Here is a 16,934-nt window from a genome sequence, read left to right as displayed (position 1 = left end):
TTAGCGGCTTCAATCCAATGACTCCTTCACAGAAGCTCTGTATCCACTTATCTTTTCCTATCAACAATGCAGATCTCAGAAAATCAAAGTTAATGTCCACTAAACTGTGCTGTATAGAACAGGGATGTTACAGATGAAGTATGGCATCTCATATTACAGATGAGAGGACCCCACAGTGCAGCTGACTCCTTAAGAAAGCAAGTCAAAAAGCAATGAGTAACTCCTCAAACTTCAAGAACCCCAACCAAGGTCTGCACTATTTGGGGTCCAAGCTGCCATCTGACTCACCAACATCATCCCTGACTGCTTTGATTTTAAGTTCAAGCAGTACCCGCTCCACCCCCACCCACCCCTCATTAACCCCATGCCAGAAAGAAGCATACACACCTTAAAATCTGTATTATTGATATATTCAAATACCAAAGCTGGTGTCTTTGACTGAAAGAGAGAACAGTGATTCTTTTTAGATACTCAGACAGTAATAAATGCAATTTGTAATGGCCCACCCTCAAACCTCACAGACGAAAAAGTGGGTTCTCTCATTAGGGACTGCCCGGGTTTTTAGATTTGTTATTCATTTACGTGTCTGTGTGTGTCCATCTCTAGAGAGACCACAAGAGGGTATTAGAACTGGAGCACTAGGACCTGAGCTCAGGCTAAGCAGCAAGCCCTCTCATCTGCTGAGCAATCTCTCTAGCCCTAAAAACCTGTTTTGTTGTTGATGTTGTTTTATTTTGAAGTACTTACGATGTCTGGATTGCTTCAAAATAACTGGGAAAGGGGGAGGTGGGAGAGGGGCATGGTTACAGGTTGGCATAAAGGTGAATACTGCTCAGTCATAACACAAGATGCTCTGTATATATTGTTTATGTCTGTGTATATGTAAAGTTTTAAAAAGGGAGATATTTCCAGAATGACCCAGCAGCAGTCCTGATTAATCTATTAGTAATTTATTATGATTTACACTCAGCAATATCCCAAGTTGCCATCTGTATCAGGCGCTGCACACTTTCATCTTGGTTTAGCAAACAAGATGCACCTGACACAGTTTTCATACTCTGTTAAGTCTTTTCAGGCTCCTAAAAGATCACCTGGGCTCAGAGGTGAATATCTATAATCCAACTTTTGAAAGTACTGTAGCTGAAGAGACTCCTCAGTGGGTAAGAGTCTGCTGCACCCATGCAAAAGCTGGGTGCCGTAATCCCCAAGAGATGGAGACAAGAAGACCCAGAAGCTCGTTAAGCAGTCAGTCTAACTGAGAAGATTCTGGCCTCAAAACACATGTACCCCCACTCATCTGCACAAGGTACACAGCATATAACATATATGCTCTACACAAAACTCAAGTCACCAGAGTCTTCAATGAAATCAGTAAAGTGTTTAGTTCAGTACTTCCTGTAGAAGTCTAGAGCTGCAAATGTCAGGGTTACTTAGGAGAAATAAAATCATGCTAACTGGCAGAAATAGTGTTTCAAAACTGGGAGAAAAGCATGGGTTTTAAAGGTTATAGAAATAAAAACTCATCTCAAAAATCTTTATTGCTGGGAACTTTAGCTCAAGGACAAAGCATAGGTTCTTAGGCAGTGGGTCACAGCGAGTGCGTGTGTGAGAACATGCTCTCGTGCCTCCCCCCACTCAAGCGCGTGCATTTTTACCTGAGCAATAAAGCCCTAGGAACACTGAGAACAAATGGATCTAACATTGTCCTCAAGAATCTGACCTTTCTACAGACTCAAGTAAGCCTGATCCTCTCAAATCCAGGGGCTAAGGTTCCCTTTCTACTTCCACCTACATTATTCAAGAATAGACTTATGAGGCGAATATGTATGTGTCTGCTATGTGCATGTGAGTGCAGTTAATCAGAGGCCAAGTGTCTGTTTCCTCTGGAGCTGGCTCTTGGTCACTTGACACAGGTGCTGGGAATAAAACTCAGGTTCTCTGGAAAATAACAACCGCTCTTAACTACTGAGGCATCTCTCAAGCCCTGCTTCAATTTTTTTGCTTAACTCATGTATTACACAAACATGTTAACAAATTACAAATATTAAGTCAGGTATCAGTAAGTTCAGCTAACAGAGAGGGAGAGAGGAAGAGGCAGGGGACGGGGAGAAAGGGAGGGAAGGAAGAGGGACACATACACCATTTGTCTACCATGTGCAAAGCCCTTAGGTTTAGTCCCTAGTACCATCTTCTGAAGTCATGTGTCCCAACAGGGGTCTCTAGCTCAGGTTAGCCTTAAATCCCCTATGTAGTTGAGAACAATCTTGAACTTCTGATCATCCTGCTTCCATTTTTCTGTGTGCTGGGATTATAGGCAAGCATCACCTTGCCTAGTTTATGCATTTCTAGGAATCAAAACTTAGGGCTCATTCATGCTTGCAGGCACATACCAACTCAACTATAATTATTTCACATTTGTGCTCGCTCACTCTTTCTGTTCTTTAAATGAACAATATCAATTTTTACCTCCAACATTAAGACTATACAGTGTGTGTGTGTGTGTGTGTGTGTGTGTGTGTGTGTGTGTGTGTGTGTGTGTGTGTGTGTGTGTATGTGTGTATTCTTAAGTGGACAATACCCATTTTAACCTCAAACATTAAGCAGTTCAGGGCTAGTCACCAATCTGAACTAAGTAGGATGGGATATAATATTTAAAGAAATCAGTTATAAACTGGTGCATAATCACCCCTTCTCAGTCTTGATCAGGGTCCAAAAGAAAAACCTTTCCTCATGCTGTATTAGTGTGCAGCTGGGCAAATTACTCAGCTTTTGTAGACTCCTGTTTTCATACAGTACAATGTCAACAATAGCAGTACTGATCTCTTGGATCACCGTGGGGATTAAATGGTGTGATCTGTAGGCCAGGCACTGTGCTAAATACTCAGCACAGAGCCTGGCCTACAGAAGGCTAGCTGTTATAGTATGAGGACATCCTCAGCATACAGAAGCAAAGACCTGCTTTTTTGCTTCCATAAAACTGCCATAGAGAACAGGGAAATAATCTCAGATAAAGCAGGTGGACAAAAGAAACAGGATACAAGTGGCACCCAAGTGGATTTTGCAAGGATAGAAGCCTAGCCAATCAAAAATACTCTGTCACTTTTCCCTAGGGAAAGGAAACAAAAGTAAACAGCACCCCTAGAATAGGTCAAAATTAAGCATGTTATTTGATATATTTAAAAAAAAATTTTAGCCGGGCGGTGGTGGCGCACGCCTTTAATCCCAGCACTCGGGAGGCAGAGGCAGGCGGATCTCTGTGAGTTCGAGGCCAGCCTGGACTACCAAGTGAGTCCCAGGAAAGGTGCAAAGCTACACAGAGAAACCCTGTCTCGAAAAACCAAAAAAAAAAAAAAAAAAAAAAAATTTTATTATTGTGAATGTGTATGTGCATGTGTATATGTTGGCACATGTGCCATGGCACAAACGGAAGTCAGAGGCCAACTTTGTGGAGTAGGTTCTCTCCATCTATCCTAATGTGGTTTCTAAGGATCAAACTCTAGTCACCAGGCCTGTGTGGCAAGTGCCTGTACCTACTGAGCCATCCTGCCCCAAATCAGGCATTTTAGTTGTAAAATATACATATATTTTGAGTTGTACATATGCAACATAAGGCTCCTTGTGGTGGATGCAGAACTAGAGACAAGCATATGAAACAGCAAAGTTTCTTTCTCAAAGGACTGGTGGTCTGGGACCTGCCTAGTTCTTTACATTAGAATCAACAAAGATTTCTAACATCAGGCTTACTAGAGTGAGGTAAGATAGCAAACTGGCAGTGAGAAGCTTCAGGGGGCTAAATCAAAGAAACAGGCAATAACAGCTAACAAATCAGGGCAGGGTTCTTCTCTGCACATAGATTGCATTTAGTGGTAGGAGTTAGCTAATCACTGGGCCATGACAGTTGTACGGTTTTTAGACCCACTCAGCAGTCAATAGTAGTGCCACCAGTCCATTATGCAGCACCACACATGGCCCTGGGTGTTAAACAACACCCACCCCAATCCACTATCACGCTCCCCAGCCACCAGGCACCTACCACAGGGTCCTTTACAGTGTCAATCAGCTTAATGATATTTGTTCCACCACGAAGGTTCTCCAGAATCTTAACCTCTCGTTTTATCTTCTTTTTCTTCACTGGCTTAAATACACAAGAGTAATCAGAAGTGAGACTTCTTTTGAAGTTAACATAATAAATACAACTTTAAACAATGTTAAGGCAACAGCATGGATCGTTTGCTGTGTACTATGTTGTGTTAAAGAATACACTTAAATTAGATGAGAAAAAGTGAGTTTACCCATTGTAAACTTTTAGGTTAAATAATTTGCAGTTTATAGCTTATGTAGCAAGATCTTTAAGTAGTTATATATATAAGTAGGCATTCAGCAAATCTGAACACCCATGTCGTATTTTAAAAATAAATGCACGCTTAATGGATTACTGCCAAATATGTTACAGCTCTGAACAGCTGTAGATCATGGACAAACAGAAAAACTGAAACAAAATGGCCAGACACTTGCTCTTCCAATGAGTTACATGTAATTGTGTCTTTAGGGGCAAGAGCCAATTCACTGACATCAAGTTACAAACTTGTTTCCAAGCTGTTGGCTCCCATTTCCTGTTGCCACTCCCATTTCCTTAATATTTAGGATCAAATCAGCTCAGAGTCAGGAACTCTCCCAACAGATCTCATTCCTAGAGAGAGAAAGCTGTTGGCTCAGCAAAGGAGAAAACTGATCTCATCCTGCAATGATTATTAACTGCTAAGCCACCAACCTACAGGATGGGAAATTATAGGTCTTCTTAGAAAGACTCCATTATATATATATCATTTCCTGTCTGAAATAGGATCTGAAGTCAACAAATCTAAAAGCAGTTCTGAAAAGGCAAGTGTGTCATAATCAATGATCTGCAAGTCACTCAGGACAGTGAGAGACACATGTTAACTCTCTGACCTAAGTCCATTCACCCTCACGAAGCCTCTAAACAGGAAGGTCAGCAGCAGAGGAGCTATTCACACAGCTAACAGGAGCAGAAGAGTCAGGCCTGGCACTCTGACTGCCTGGCAGTACCCTCTTCACCACTGGATTTTACAAGGAAGAGACTGCTAAGGAAAAGGACTACTTCGTTAAAACACTGTTATTAAAATAGCAGAGGCAGAGAGAGGCCCATAGACTTTCCATGAAATGATAATACAATATCTAAAATGCCTTGGGCTGGGAGGACTGCAAGATGGTTCAGTAAGAGTGCTTGCTGTCAAACCTCATGACCTGAATTCAATCCCTAGAACCCACAAGGTCAGCGGGACCCACTCTCACAATCTGTCCTCTGACCGTCACACAGAGTGTGCTCTCCCTCAATCCAACACACAGCATATATAAATGTAATTTTTATATACTGAAACATACCCCTGAACAAGAGCAGGGAAGGTGGGCTGGCTGGAGACATGGCTCAGCAGCCGAGAGCTGTGCAAGCATGAGGACCTAGGTTCAGATCCCCAGTGCCTATGTAAAAGCAAGTGTGACTGCAGCTTGTTGGTGGCTAGCCTAGCAGAATGAACAGTGAGCTCTAGGTTCAAAGAGAGTTTGTCTTAAGGGAGTAAGGTGGCCACGTGGCAGTGGCGCCCACCTTTAATCCCAGCACTGGGGAGGCAGAGCCAGGCAGATCTCTGTGAGTTCAAGGCTAGTCTGGTCTACAGAGCGAGATCCAAGACAGACACCAAAACTACATAGAGAAACCCTGTCTCGAAAAACACCACCACACACACACACACACACACACACACACACACACACACACACACACACAGGAGTAAGGTGGAGGGCCACAGACCAGGACACCAACACTGTCCTCTGGCCTCCACCAGGATACACACAAAGCAAGAAAGAGAAAGAGAGCACAGCACCACCTGCAACAGTGCACACCCAGGGAGCACACGGACTGTGTGCTGGCAAGCCAGCTGCCACAACTTCTCCACTCTGCCAGGGTTCCCAGCACACAGACGCCTAGGGTACCTCTTCCCTATCTCTCCCAGGAACCTTACTTCCTTGGTCTCTGTGATCACTGACCTCAATGTTTGGGGGAAATCAAGTACCATACAACCCAATTAAAAACAGCCAGGGAAGGACACATACATGCAAGTAGCCTCCAGGCCTAAAAAAAATGACAAGGTCGTGAAAGTATGGAGCGACTAATTCAGATTTAAAACAGAAGACAACTGAATGTAACACATAAGCTGAGATTTTCCTTACAGTGACAGTGCTATAAAGAAAACTAGCAAACATGAATAAAAACCATAGACTAGGTAATAGCACTGGCTTAATGTTGATTCTCATTTTTGAACATGATCCTACAGAACTGTGTGAGAAACCACTGTTTTAAAGAAAATACTAAAGTACTTAAGGATGACTGTGATTTACTCTCAAAACATGTCAGAAAAAACCATGATAATTATATCTATGTACCACATCTGAACACATACATTTGTCTACATAAATGTGATTGTATGTGTATGGATGTGGCGTGTGTGGTATATTTATGGGAGGAAAACAAAGAGAGAAGGATAAAGCCAATGTCAGCATCTGAAGAATCTGGTGAAAGATGTCTGGAGTTTGTTGTTGTTTTAACATACATATTTTGAGACAGGGTCTCTCTATACAGTCCTGGCTGTCCTGGAACTCACTATGTACACCAGGCTGGCTTCCAACCACAGAGCCCCACCTGCTTCTGCTCCCCAGTATTGTAATTAAGGCTATCTGGTGACTCTTATAACTTTGTTAAAAGACAAAAGTTGGCTGGTTATCGTCTATCCATCCAAACTCAGGTGACAGCACTCCTGTTCAAATGCCTGCAGCCAGAGTCCTGTACAGTCAAGACAGCTCTTTGCTCCTGACAACACCCCCTCAGCAGGGACGGCCAGCACACAGTGCTTTCATGTCAATGCCACTTTCTCCAGCCGTGCTGTTCCTCATCAACGCAGGAAGGAGGGCAGCTCCTGGAACCTAGAAAGACTGTTTTTCATGTCTAAAGGGAACTTACAGTGCAGCTGAAGCACATTCTGATGCCCCCAAACTCCCCAGAGCAGAGTGGGGAACAGCTGAGCAACTCTGAAATGGTCCAGCGGAGCCCATAGCAGCCGGAGTCCTCAGATGCTGCCAGATACCAAGAAGACTCAAAAAAGAAAGTGACCCACAACCCGGGACACACCCCTCCAAAGCACTAAGCACCAGGCAGCAAGCGGTTCCATCAGCTTCCATGTACTGCTCTGAGCCTGAGGAAGATTCCAGAAGCTAACTACTGAAAAGCCTGGAGAGTAAAGGAGATCTTTTTAATTCTACAAATGGAACCAGTGAGCAAAAGAACATTTATCAGGGAAGATTACCGACACCTTTAAAAGCTTTGTAAGTTTTATAGAAATACAGATGCTCTGACTTTTGTATAGAGCACATTCCCACTGGCCACAGTTAAACAGCATGCAGAAACCACCTCGAGCATGCTAACAAGGCTCACACTCATGTGTCTTATTCAGATGGTATCTAGTTCAAAGATTTAAATGGCATTGGTTTAGCTGTTTTCCATATTGAATTTTTTTTTTATTCAAAGTAGATAAAGCAGCAAAAAAGTGAACTTGCCATCCTCCTGTCGCAGTCCCTAGAGCACTGGATCACAGGTGTATACTACCACATATGTTGAGAAAATATTTAAAGGAGAGAAAAACATTAAAAAGTTTTAACTACAAAAACTTATAACATTGAAAATGTTTTAGATGTACACTCCAAAGATGTAAAGAGGACCAAGTGTCTGTTCTGAAGGTTTTCCACACGTGAAGGGCAGTGCTGGCGATCTGGAAGACCCTTGTTCAAAGTGGCCCAAGGGTAAAGAATGTCTTGTCAACTTACCCAGATCTAAAAAAATTTATAACAAAAAAATATGTTTGTGACACACTGCAGAAAAGGAGGCGCTCACAAGACCCATCAACTCCTTACTCACCCCAGAGCTTCACTCCTTTAGAACCAGTGCTGAGGACAACGACAGGATTAACTGCAATACAGTACTTATTAAGGGCAATTCGTCAACTCTTACTTACAAAGGGGGTGGGAATCAGGACCTCAATCCTTTCCAGTAAGTATCAAAGGCAAAACCTCTTTTAAATTTCTTTCCAAGTTCAACTAGATTGATAAACTCAAGACAGACAGTAATATAGCCACAACTTTCATTCCACTACCAAACCAATGGCGGCCAAACCAAGGGGTTAATCCATCACTTGCAATGAAGAATTTAATCAACAATGGGTGCCAGAAATGAAGAACGAGGAGGGAGGGAAAAAGCTCGTCGGGCTGACATCTATTTCCTTATTTTCAGACATCTCTGAAAACCACTACATTGGACCTAAGTAAATACATTATTAGCTCAAAAATGTTATTCACAATAACTTTTCCTCTAACCTTTCAAGTCTCATTCTAATCATACTACCAATTCCTTGAGGGGAATTATTCTCAGACCCAAAGAAGAAAAGCAAAGTATCAAATCCAAGTGACAAGACATTAAGAAAACTAAGCCTAATCGCAGCACTCAAGAGGCAGAGCCAGGCAGATCTCTGTGAGTTCAAGGCCAGTCTGGTCTACAGAGCGAGATCCAAGACAGGCACCAAAACTACACAGAGAAACCCTGTCTCGAAAAACCAAGAGAGAGAGAGAAAGAAAATTAGCTAGTGTAATGGCACATACCTGTAATCCTGGCAGTTGGGAGGCTGAAGCATGGGAAATTACAAGTTCAAGGCCAGTCTGGACTAGCTGGTGAGACCTCATCTCAAAACAGAAAACAACATGTTGATGAGGACGCACACAAAGAACCCTCACATACTGCTGTTGGCATTTGTCTACTGTGGAAAGTTCCTCAAAAGAGAAAATCTAGTCAGGCATGGTGGCAACAGGCATATAATTCTAGCACTCAGGAGGCCGAGGCAGAAGAATCATCAGTTCAAGGCTAGCCTAGGCAACTTAGAGATGCCATCTATATATAAACAGGGAGATAAATTACCATATAAACCACCAATTTACACTTCTGAATATACACCCAAAAGCAGCAAGGCATAGGCTCAAAGAGGCATTTGCATACCCATGTTCAAAGCAGCTCTGGTCACAATAGTGAACACATGAAAGCAGCTGAGTGTTGGCCATGGAGGAATGGATAAAATCTACTATCCTCTAAAAGAAGGAAATCATTTTTTCTATTTTTAGTTTTCTTTGAAACAGGGTCTTATACTGAAGTCTAGGTTTGCCTTGAATTTAAGGTAATCTCCTACCTCAGTTTCTCAAGTGCTGGGATTATAGGCATGAACCATCATGCCTAGCAAAAAGTAAACCGTATTATATGTATAAATACATTGTAGGCAACATGTTAAGTCAAGTAAGTCAGTCATAAGACAGAGCTTTATGATTCCACTTATGAGATACCCAAGTAGACCAAACAACTAATAGTGGTTGCTAGGTGCTGGGCAGACAGAGGATTGGGGAATCATCATTTAATGGATATAGTTTTAGTTTTACAAGATGAAAAGAGCTACATAGATAGATGGCTGTAATGGTGCTAACAGCATTATGAATGCATTTAATGCCATGAATCGCATGCTTAAAAACGATTACGATGGTAAGTTCTATGCTTATGAGTAAAAGGGGGGAGAGGCAAAGCATAGAGCAGAACCTTTTACTCTCACCAAGTTAATGTCACAACCCCTTTATTGACTCTGCTTCCAAAATTGTTCAATTAGTCCAACTGTAACACTGTTATTACTATTTCATATTGTTCTCTCAGCACCAAGCTTATTAAGTATATTTAATCTTATGAGATGAATTAATTTTCTTCCTGCAGTATACCCAAATCATCCAATGTCATAGAGCTAACTAAGTATTGGACCTGACATCTAAATTCAGGCAGTCTACTTCCTGGGCACACTCGGGAAAGAAAAACACTGTGGATTATGACAATATTATCACCTACATACCCTTCTATCTTTACGTCATATAATTCTACTTTAACAGATGAGGAAAAAAAGGTTATAAATGAACAATCTAGAACTCAAAGTCTTCTTTCCTCTTTTTCACATAGCTAACAGTCTACCACTTAGATTATGAAGTGGTAGATCCAGAAATGAGGATGTCAATGCAACACGGAGCTTTGAGTCATACATAAGGATGGGAACTCTCTATCACTGTATACTTTTCACATACAGTTCACACTCAGGTTATCTTTAATATATGAAGGGAATTAAACTACACACCCCAAAATCTGGGAAGTAACTGTTATGAAACCTAAAGAACTGTGTGGATCAAAGATGTCTAAAGCAGCAGGTCTCAACCTGTGGGCCATGACCCTTTTAGGGGTCATATATCAGATATTTACATTACAATTCATAATGGTAGAAAAATTAATTATGAAGTAACAATGAAAATTTTATGGTTGGGGGGTCACTACAACATGAACTGTATTAAAGGGGGGTCACTACAACATGAAGAATTGTATTAAAGGGGGTTACATTAAAGGGTCACAGTATTAGGAAGGTTGAGAAGCAGTGGTCTAAAGTACTTGGTAAAGGAGCAGCAAGATGTCTCAGCAGGTAAAAGCACCTGCTGTCAAACCCAGTGACCTGAGTTCAATCCTGGGGACCATACTGTGGAGGGAGAGAACCAACACCTGCAAGTCATCCTGATTCCACACCTGACCCATGTGTGCCTCCCCACACATAAATAAATGTGATTTTAAAATAAAAAACAAACACAACAAAAGCACTAACAAAAAACACCACCAAGGCTTCAAAGCAAGAAAGCAAAGTGACCATTAAGGCTGTGCGTGTGCATATGCTCTGGGGGTACTAACACAGAACCTACTCAAACTGTGTCTGCATCCCTTCAGAAGAGGAACTCCACATATCAGGAGTCATTCCTTTTTACTTCAGTGAGTGCCTGCCCTTCCTCTCTTACATGACAATTCAGTATTACCAAGAAGTCAACTACCCAACGTCTCAATTTCCTCTGTGACACACAGATTCCTATTCGGTGTCTGCACTAACTCTGTGACCTTAAGAAAATTACATTCTTTCTCTGGGAGCTGCTTCTAATAGATTCTAAGCAAGTACATTCTGTGATTCTGCTTAACACACATTAATCACACTCTACCTATGTCCCTATAATGTCAGTACTACAAACAGCTCTGGCCAGTTTTCACATAATTTCTAATACTTTATTTTTAATGTTACTAATATTCCCATACTGTTTTAATAATAACTCTTTATACCATGAGACATTTGATAAAACTAGACTTCACAAAAAATGAAACCACCACTAATGTGCTGCTTTAGGAAGATTGGTATATATGCCTAACTGAAGAGTGAGACCTACGTCAGACAAAGGAGGAGAATTTCATCACATTACACCACCATTTGTATATAACAAAGGTCACCAGCTGACCACTAAATCACTAATAAAGAGCAGTAACCAATGCCAATCTTCCTTTTAAAGCTATCTTTTTGGTGTGTTTGTTTTTTCCGAGACAGGGTTTCTCTGTATAACAGCCCTGGCTGTCCTGGAACTCACTCTATAGACTAGGCTGACCTCGAACTCACAGAGATCCACCTGCCTTTGCCTCCCAAGTGCTGGCATTAAAGGCATGTGCCGCCACCACCCGACTAAAGCTACCTTTTTGAAAATTTGCTTTTATTTTACATACATTGATTTTGCCTGCAAGTATGTCTGGATGAGGGCATCAGATCCCCCAGAACAGGAGTTACAAACAGCTGTGAGCCACCATGTGGGTGCTAGAAATTGAACTCAGGGCCTCTGGAAGAGCAGCCAGTGCTCCTAACCATTGAGCCATCTCTCCAGCCCCTTTAAAGCTATCTTTTAAGAACTCAAAATTTTGCCAGGCAGTGGTGGCACATGCCTTTAATCCCAGCTCTCAGCAAACATAAGTAGGTGGATCTGAGTTCAAGGCTAGCCTGGTCTACAGAGAGAGTTCCTGAACAGTCAGGGCTACACAGAGAAACCCTGTCTCAAAAAAAAAAAAAAAAAAAAAGAGAGAACTCGAAATTTCACTATTCTATTTTGTTTTGTTTGATGTGGGGGAGAGTTGGGGAGCACTACATCTAGGAGCTCCAGCTTGCTAGGCTAGTGCTCTACAACTGAGCAACCACCCCAGTCCCAACAATACAACATCTTCAAAACAATTTAAGACAAATTTTAATACCATCATTGTCTTAATCAAGAATTAATTTTGAGGGAGGAGGGCAATGGGTAGCCAAGCTGTTTATAATACAAAACAATGCTGTTATCAGGAAGTCTTATATGAAGATTTCTAAGCCACTGCAGCACTAGTTCAAAATGCTTTGGATGTTTTTGTTTTCTTTTTTAAAAAAAGTATTGCTCTTAACATCTACTTAGGAAACAGTAGTTTAATTGAAAGCTCTCAAGGACCCCAGGAAGTGCTGTGATCCATACACACAGGCAGAGCTCACTAATGCTTTTAGTTCACTTCTGTGTCCACCTTTCTAAGTACTATGAAAGAACAGAATTGACTGCTTATGATCAAGATGAAACTTTTGACACTGAAGTAGCTTTCTGCCTTGTTGCATAAACCTTTTTTTAAAAAAATCATTTCCCCCTTTCTCCTTAACACAATTTCTGACACCACCACTACCCCCTGGAAAAAAAGGAAAAAGAATAAAAGATATGACTTCTCAAGGGGTAGTGGTGGTACAATCCTTTAATCCCAGCACTTGGGATGCAGAAGCAGATGAAGGCTCAGCCTGGTCTACAGAGCTAGTTTCAGACTACACAATGACACCCTGTCTGAGACAGGGAGGCGGGGGAGACATGACTTCTCTTTTAGGAAGTTTTAACCTCAGACTTTCATACATGTTCACTTTCCCACACATTAATTAAAAAAACAAAACACTTTAATAAGAGTATTACCTTATTAAAAAAAAAAAAAAAACCACAAAACTTTCACTAGCAGCTTTTTAAATTTGTAAAGCCCCTGAACAGCCTCAATATACCTTGATGAATAAAATATTTGAGAGCTTACATACAATTAACTGAAATAAAAGCCCTCCACGATCACTCTGCATCCAGCTGTGGTGACTGAATAACAAAGACTGATACAAAGTGTCACTGAGTGCAAGCACCTTGTGTGTGCATTAAGTTCCTTCCTGCAGATTAAACACAGGAGGCTTACGTGAAAAGGAAGCCTTTCCTAGACTGCCCCAAATGGAACAGCTGGCACTATGACCAGATATCGTAACAGTAGGTATTAGTTATAACTTCAACTTATTTGAGTAAATAATTTAGAATAAAGACCCTTTTCTTTTTGAAAAATAATACTGTGAATCCCTAACAACAAAATAACAATAATATTAGTGGTCTCTTACTCTATCCTTCAAATAGGAATAACACCTAAATGAAATGCCATAGGGCTTTGATAAATGAGTGTAAGGTGCTTCAGGCTGCCCTCTGAGAAAAAACAAATACCTCGTGAACTAGGGCATCAAAAGCTCATGCTGGAACCCTGGAACTTCCCCTGTTCAAAGCTAAGAGCCTATAATCCAATGCTGAAATCAACAGTAAGAGGCATGAAGAAATAGAAAAGAACTCTGGTGAAGGAAGGGTCATTGCAACAGTGATGTCAGGTACATCTCTCTGTGTCTAGGTCTACCATTTGTAAAAACAATTTGAAGCAGCTTCCATACAAGACTCATGTGAAGATATATGTGAAGCCTCTTCAGAGCAGAAGAAAAACTATCAAGCAACTAACCTCTGAAATTCTTCACAAGAACGATTGAAGAGCAGTAATACTATGCTTCCCTAAACAAACACACTGGGATTCATACACATACCTGAGTGCTGTTCCCTTTAAAACAGACCACAGTAAACTGCACTTATTCTAAAAATGCTATTGCTCAGACATTTAGACATTTCCCTGGATTGCTTTAGATTTGGCAATTTAATCCTCCAAATGTACAGCAATGGAATTCAGATATTATGACTACAATTTGTTTTGCTTAGACCTTAAAATTAAAATGTCTGAAGGAACTTCTGTTAAAAACACTTATGTGTATGTTGTAATGAAAGTGTATGGTTTCTAGCAAGTTCCTTGAAAGAAACATTTCTCTTGCTTACCACCCTGCCCCCATTACAGACCTTCCGTGTACAATTCACATTTAGTAGGGCCAAGCTCCCAACACCATCTCTTACTTCTCACCCAGTGTCTTAGCAGCAGAGGCAGCATCACCTGTCCCTTAGCAACTCTGCTCCTTTATCACTAGGACAGGATGATAATGAGCAAAAGCAGCAGTCGCTTTTCTGAACGATGTTTCACAGAATGCTAAAATCTACACTACAGTTAAAAATGGACCGAAGCAGGGCACAAGCTCTCCAATCCCACATTTTTGTTCCACAGGACCTCCACTGGGCCACTGAGAAAATCAGGTGAAGTACTACCGCTTCCCAGTGTTCTGTCCTTCACTAGTGACACACATACATGATCTAACATGAAGAACTACTCAGATCCTAAGGTGACATGCGTGTGCATTAAATGATCTGACAACACAAAGAACCGCTCAGGTCCTAAGGATCACTTTCCCGTACAGCCTATAAAACATCATTTAATCTTCAATCACCTGTACAGAAACTTGGCTGACTCTTCATGCTCATTAAGATCATGTCTTCATTTGAGTGATAACAGCCTTATCATTATCAAACTCAAAGGGCTGGCTCTGCCATGTAGTTTTGTCCCAGTTATTATTATTTCAGTGGCTAGAACGGACTCTTCTGTTGTCCCACATCTCTTTCACTGGCTGGCTTGCTCTAGCCAGCCCACCTGGAATTGTATTGCTAAATGAAATGGAGTATCCACTGGGGGAGTTGCTCTGTATTCTAGCCTTTTAACTTATCTCTGAAAGGACTCCAGATTTTTTTTTTTTTTGACAATTTTATTTCTGGAGTAATTCAGAGCAGAGAAGTTCAATGATGAAGGAGCCCTGTACTGACAAATTCTCCACACAAAATCTATTTTTTTTCTTGTGAATACGTATTTATTCTGCATCAAATACAGCCCCTCTCACAAGTTGAGAAGCCCACATCTTACAACTTCAAATGTTCCTGACCTATCAAACTCAAGAGTTTCGACCAGTCTGCACATTTCCTCAAAAGTTTAGAGGAACATGTGAAAGCAGTGCTTTGGGGCTATCCTCCAGGAGATACGAGAGAGCTTGTCGTGCTCCTTCTGGAATAGCTGGTCCTTTTGCCCTGTGGGGGAAAATGTTACATGGCACTCATAGGACACTCACCTTGAGAATTTTTACAACCACCCTCTCATTGTTGGTGATGTTAATGGCCTCAAATACTTCACTATACTTGCCCCGACCAAGTTTTCGAACCAGTTGGTAATCATCTTGATTACTGTGAAAGGCAAGAGACACACATAAATGCCAGGATTTGGGAGTAAGCAAGCCTATGTTCACCATACATCCGTCTGGCCGATTCCATTAATCAAGCATTTGGAAGTGTCCCTAGGTTACGCATCAACTCGTCCCCTAAATGAAAGCCACACAGAAGCTTGGCTCCCTTCACTCTGCAGAGCTCCTAAACTAACTGACTCCTTCTAACCTGGGGAGAAAGGGTAGATACTGCACCTTACGGTCCACGTTAAGGGGACCGAGCAAAGGATCCGCCCGGTCGGTAATGGGGTGTTCCCCTGCCCTCGGCTCCACAGCACCTGCCTCCCATTTCATACCCTCCAGGGAGCCACTGCCTGCTTTAGAGAACCTGCACATCTTCAAAAATGTTCCTCCCACCCAGCCTCATTTCAGAAAAGTAAAAAGGTAGAGATTTTAACAGCTCAAGAGGGCAGCCATGGACTTCCCATCCCGTAAGAACCCCAAAGTGTGAGGAAGAAGGGCGGTCCCCACCCCTGACCCCACGTTTCTCCCCACCGGCTGCTGAGCCGGGGGCCAGGGCCGGGCGGCCAGGGGAAGCCGGAGACACGTGCGGCCGGGGCCGGGCCTCCCTGCCAGCCCCGAGGCCGAGCGGCCGGCCGGGTGCGGTTCGCGCGAGGGGGCGGCCGGCGGCGGCTTTACCCCCAGCTCGGGACGTGGGCTTCGTAGTCCCAGTACTCGCGGCTCCTCAGGCTGTTCACCTCGGCGTAGACCCGGGCCCGACTGCCCGCGGCCGGGCCGGGCATGGCGGGCGGGACCGGGGGGCGCCGCGGGGCGCCAAGGGCGGCGGCGCGGCGCGGGGCGCGGGGCGGCAGGCGCGGGAGGCGGCGGGGCGCGGGCCGCCCGAGCAGGAGGAGGAGCGCGGCGGCGGCGGGCGTCCGCGCCAGGCCGGGCCCGCGGGGGCGGGCGGGCGGACGGACGCTCGGGCCGGGGGGCGCGGGGGGCGCCCGCCGAGCCGGCCCGGGGCCTGCGGCGGCCGGCGGGACGGCGGGGCTCGTGCTCCGCGGCGGCCTCCGCTCGGCTCGCGGCCCCTAGAGGCAGCGGCAGCGGCAGCGGCAGCCACCGGCCGGGAGAGGGACAGCGGCGGCGACGGCGGCGAAGAGGGAGGAGGAGGAGGAGGAGGAGGAGGAGGAAACCCGGAAAAGGGGCCGCGCTCGCCAGGAGCGGCCGCCGCCCAGCCCCGGCCCGCCCCGGCCCACAGCGCCCCCTGCAGCGCTGGGGGACCGTGGCCGGCTCCCGTCCCCGCAGCGACCGCGCCACCCGCCAGGCAGTGTGGTCCACCGCCGGTCCACCTGCAGGCCACCGCCCAGGAGCCTTCGTCCTCCACGGGCGCCCCTTTCAGCGCAGCCGCATAATCCAGCCGCCTCGTGTCCACCCACCACGACCTCCCATTACTAGCCCTGGCCTGACCTTCCTGTCACCTAGCTGTTCCCACTCCTCAGTCAGTGACTTGCT

General features: G+C 43.8%; 1 protein-coding gene across 3 annotated transcripts in view; it reads right to left on the bottom strand.

Annotated features, from left to right (window-relative positions):
- Nucleotides 1-16,271, bottom strand: part of Csnk2a2 (casein kinase 2 alpha 2) — a 41,382-nt gene extending 25,111 nt beyond the window's left edge. Inside the window, exons 1-4 of one of the 3 annotated variants that reach the window (XM_052727115.1) lie at nt 16,122-16,271; nt 15,333-15,444; nt 4,034-4,135; nt 388-438 (exon numbers count right to left, since the gene is read on the bottom strand). In XM_052727115.1, coding sequence (XP_052583075.1) covers nt 388-438; nt 4,034-4,135; nt 15,333-15,444; nt 16,122-16,225 — 369 coding nt within the window. In that variant the 5' untranslated portion in view covers nt 16,226-16,271. The remainder of the gene's footprint in view (nt 1-387; nt 439-4,033; nt 4,136-15,332; nt 15,445-16,121) is intronic. The other 2 variants (XM_052727116.1, XM_052727117.1) reach the window with 2 other exon arrangements.
- Nucleotides 16,272-16,934: the final 663 nt, after the last annotated feature.

Source organism: Peromyscus californicus, unplaced genomic scaffold, assembly GCF_007827085.1.
Source record: "Peromyscus californicus insignis strain IS unplaced genomic scaffold, ASM782708v3 Scaffold_8__1_contigs__length_139910024, whole genome shotgun sequence".
NCBI classification, from domain to species: Eukaryota; Metazoa; Chordata; class Mammalia; order Rodentia; family Cricetidae; genus Peromyscus; species Peromyscus californicus.
Note: the sequence above shows the minus strand (reverse complement) of the source record. Positions and strands in the feature narration are given on the sequence as shown.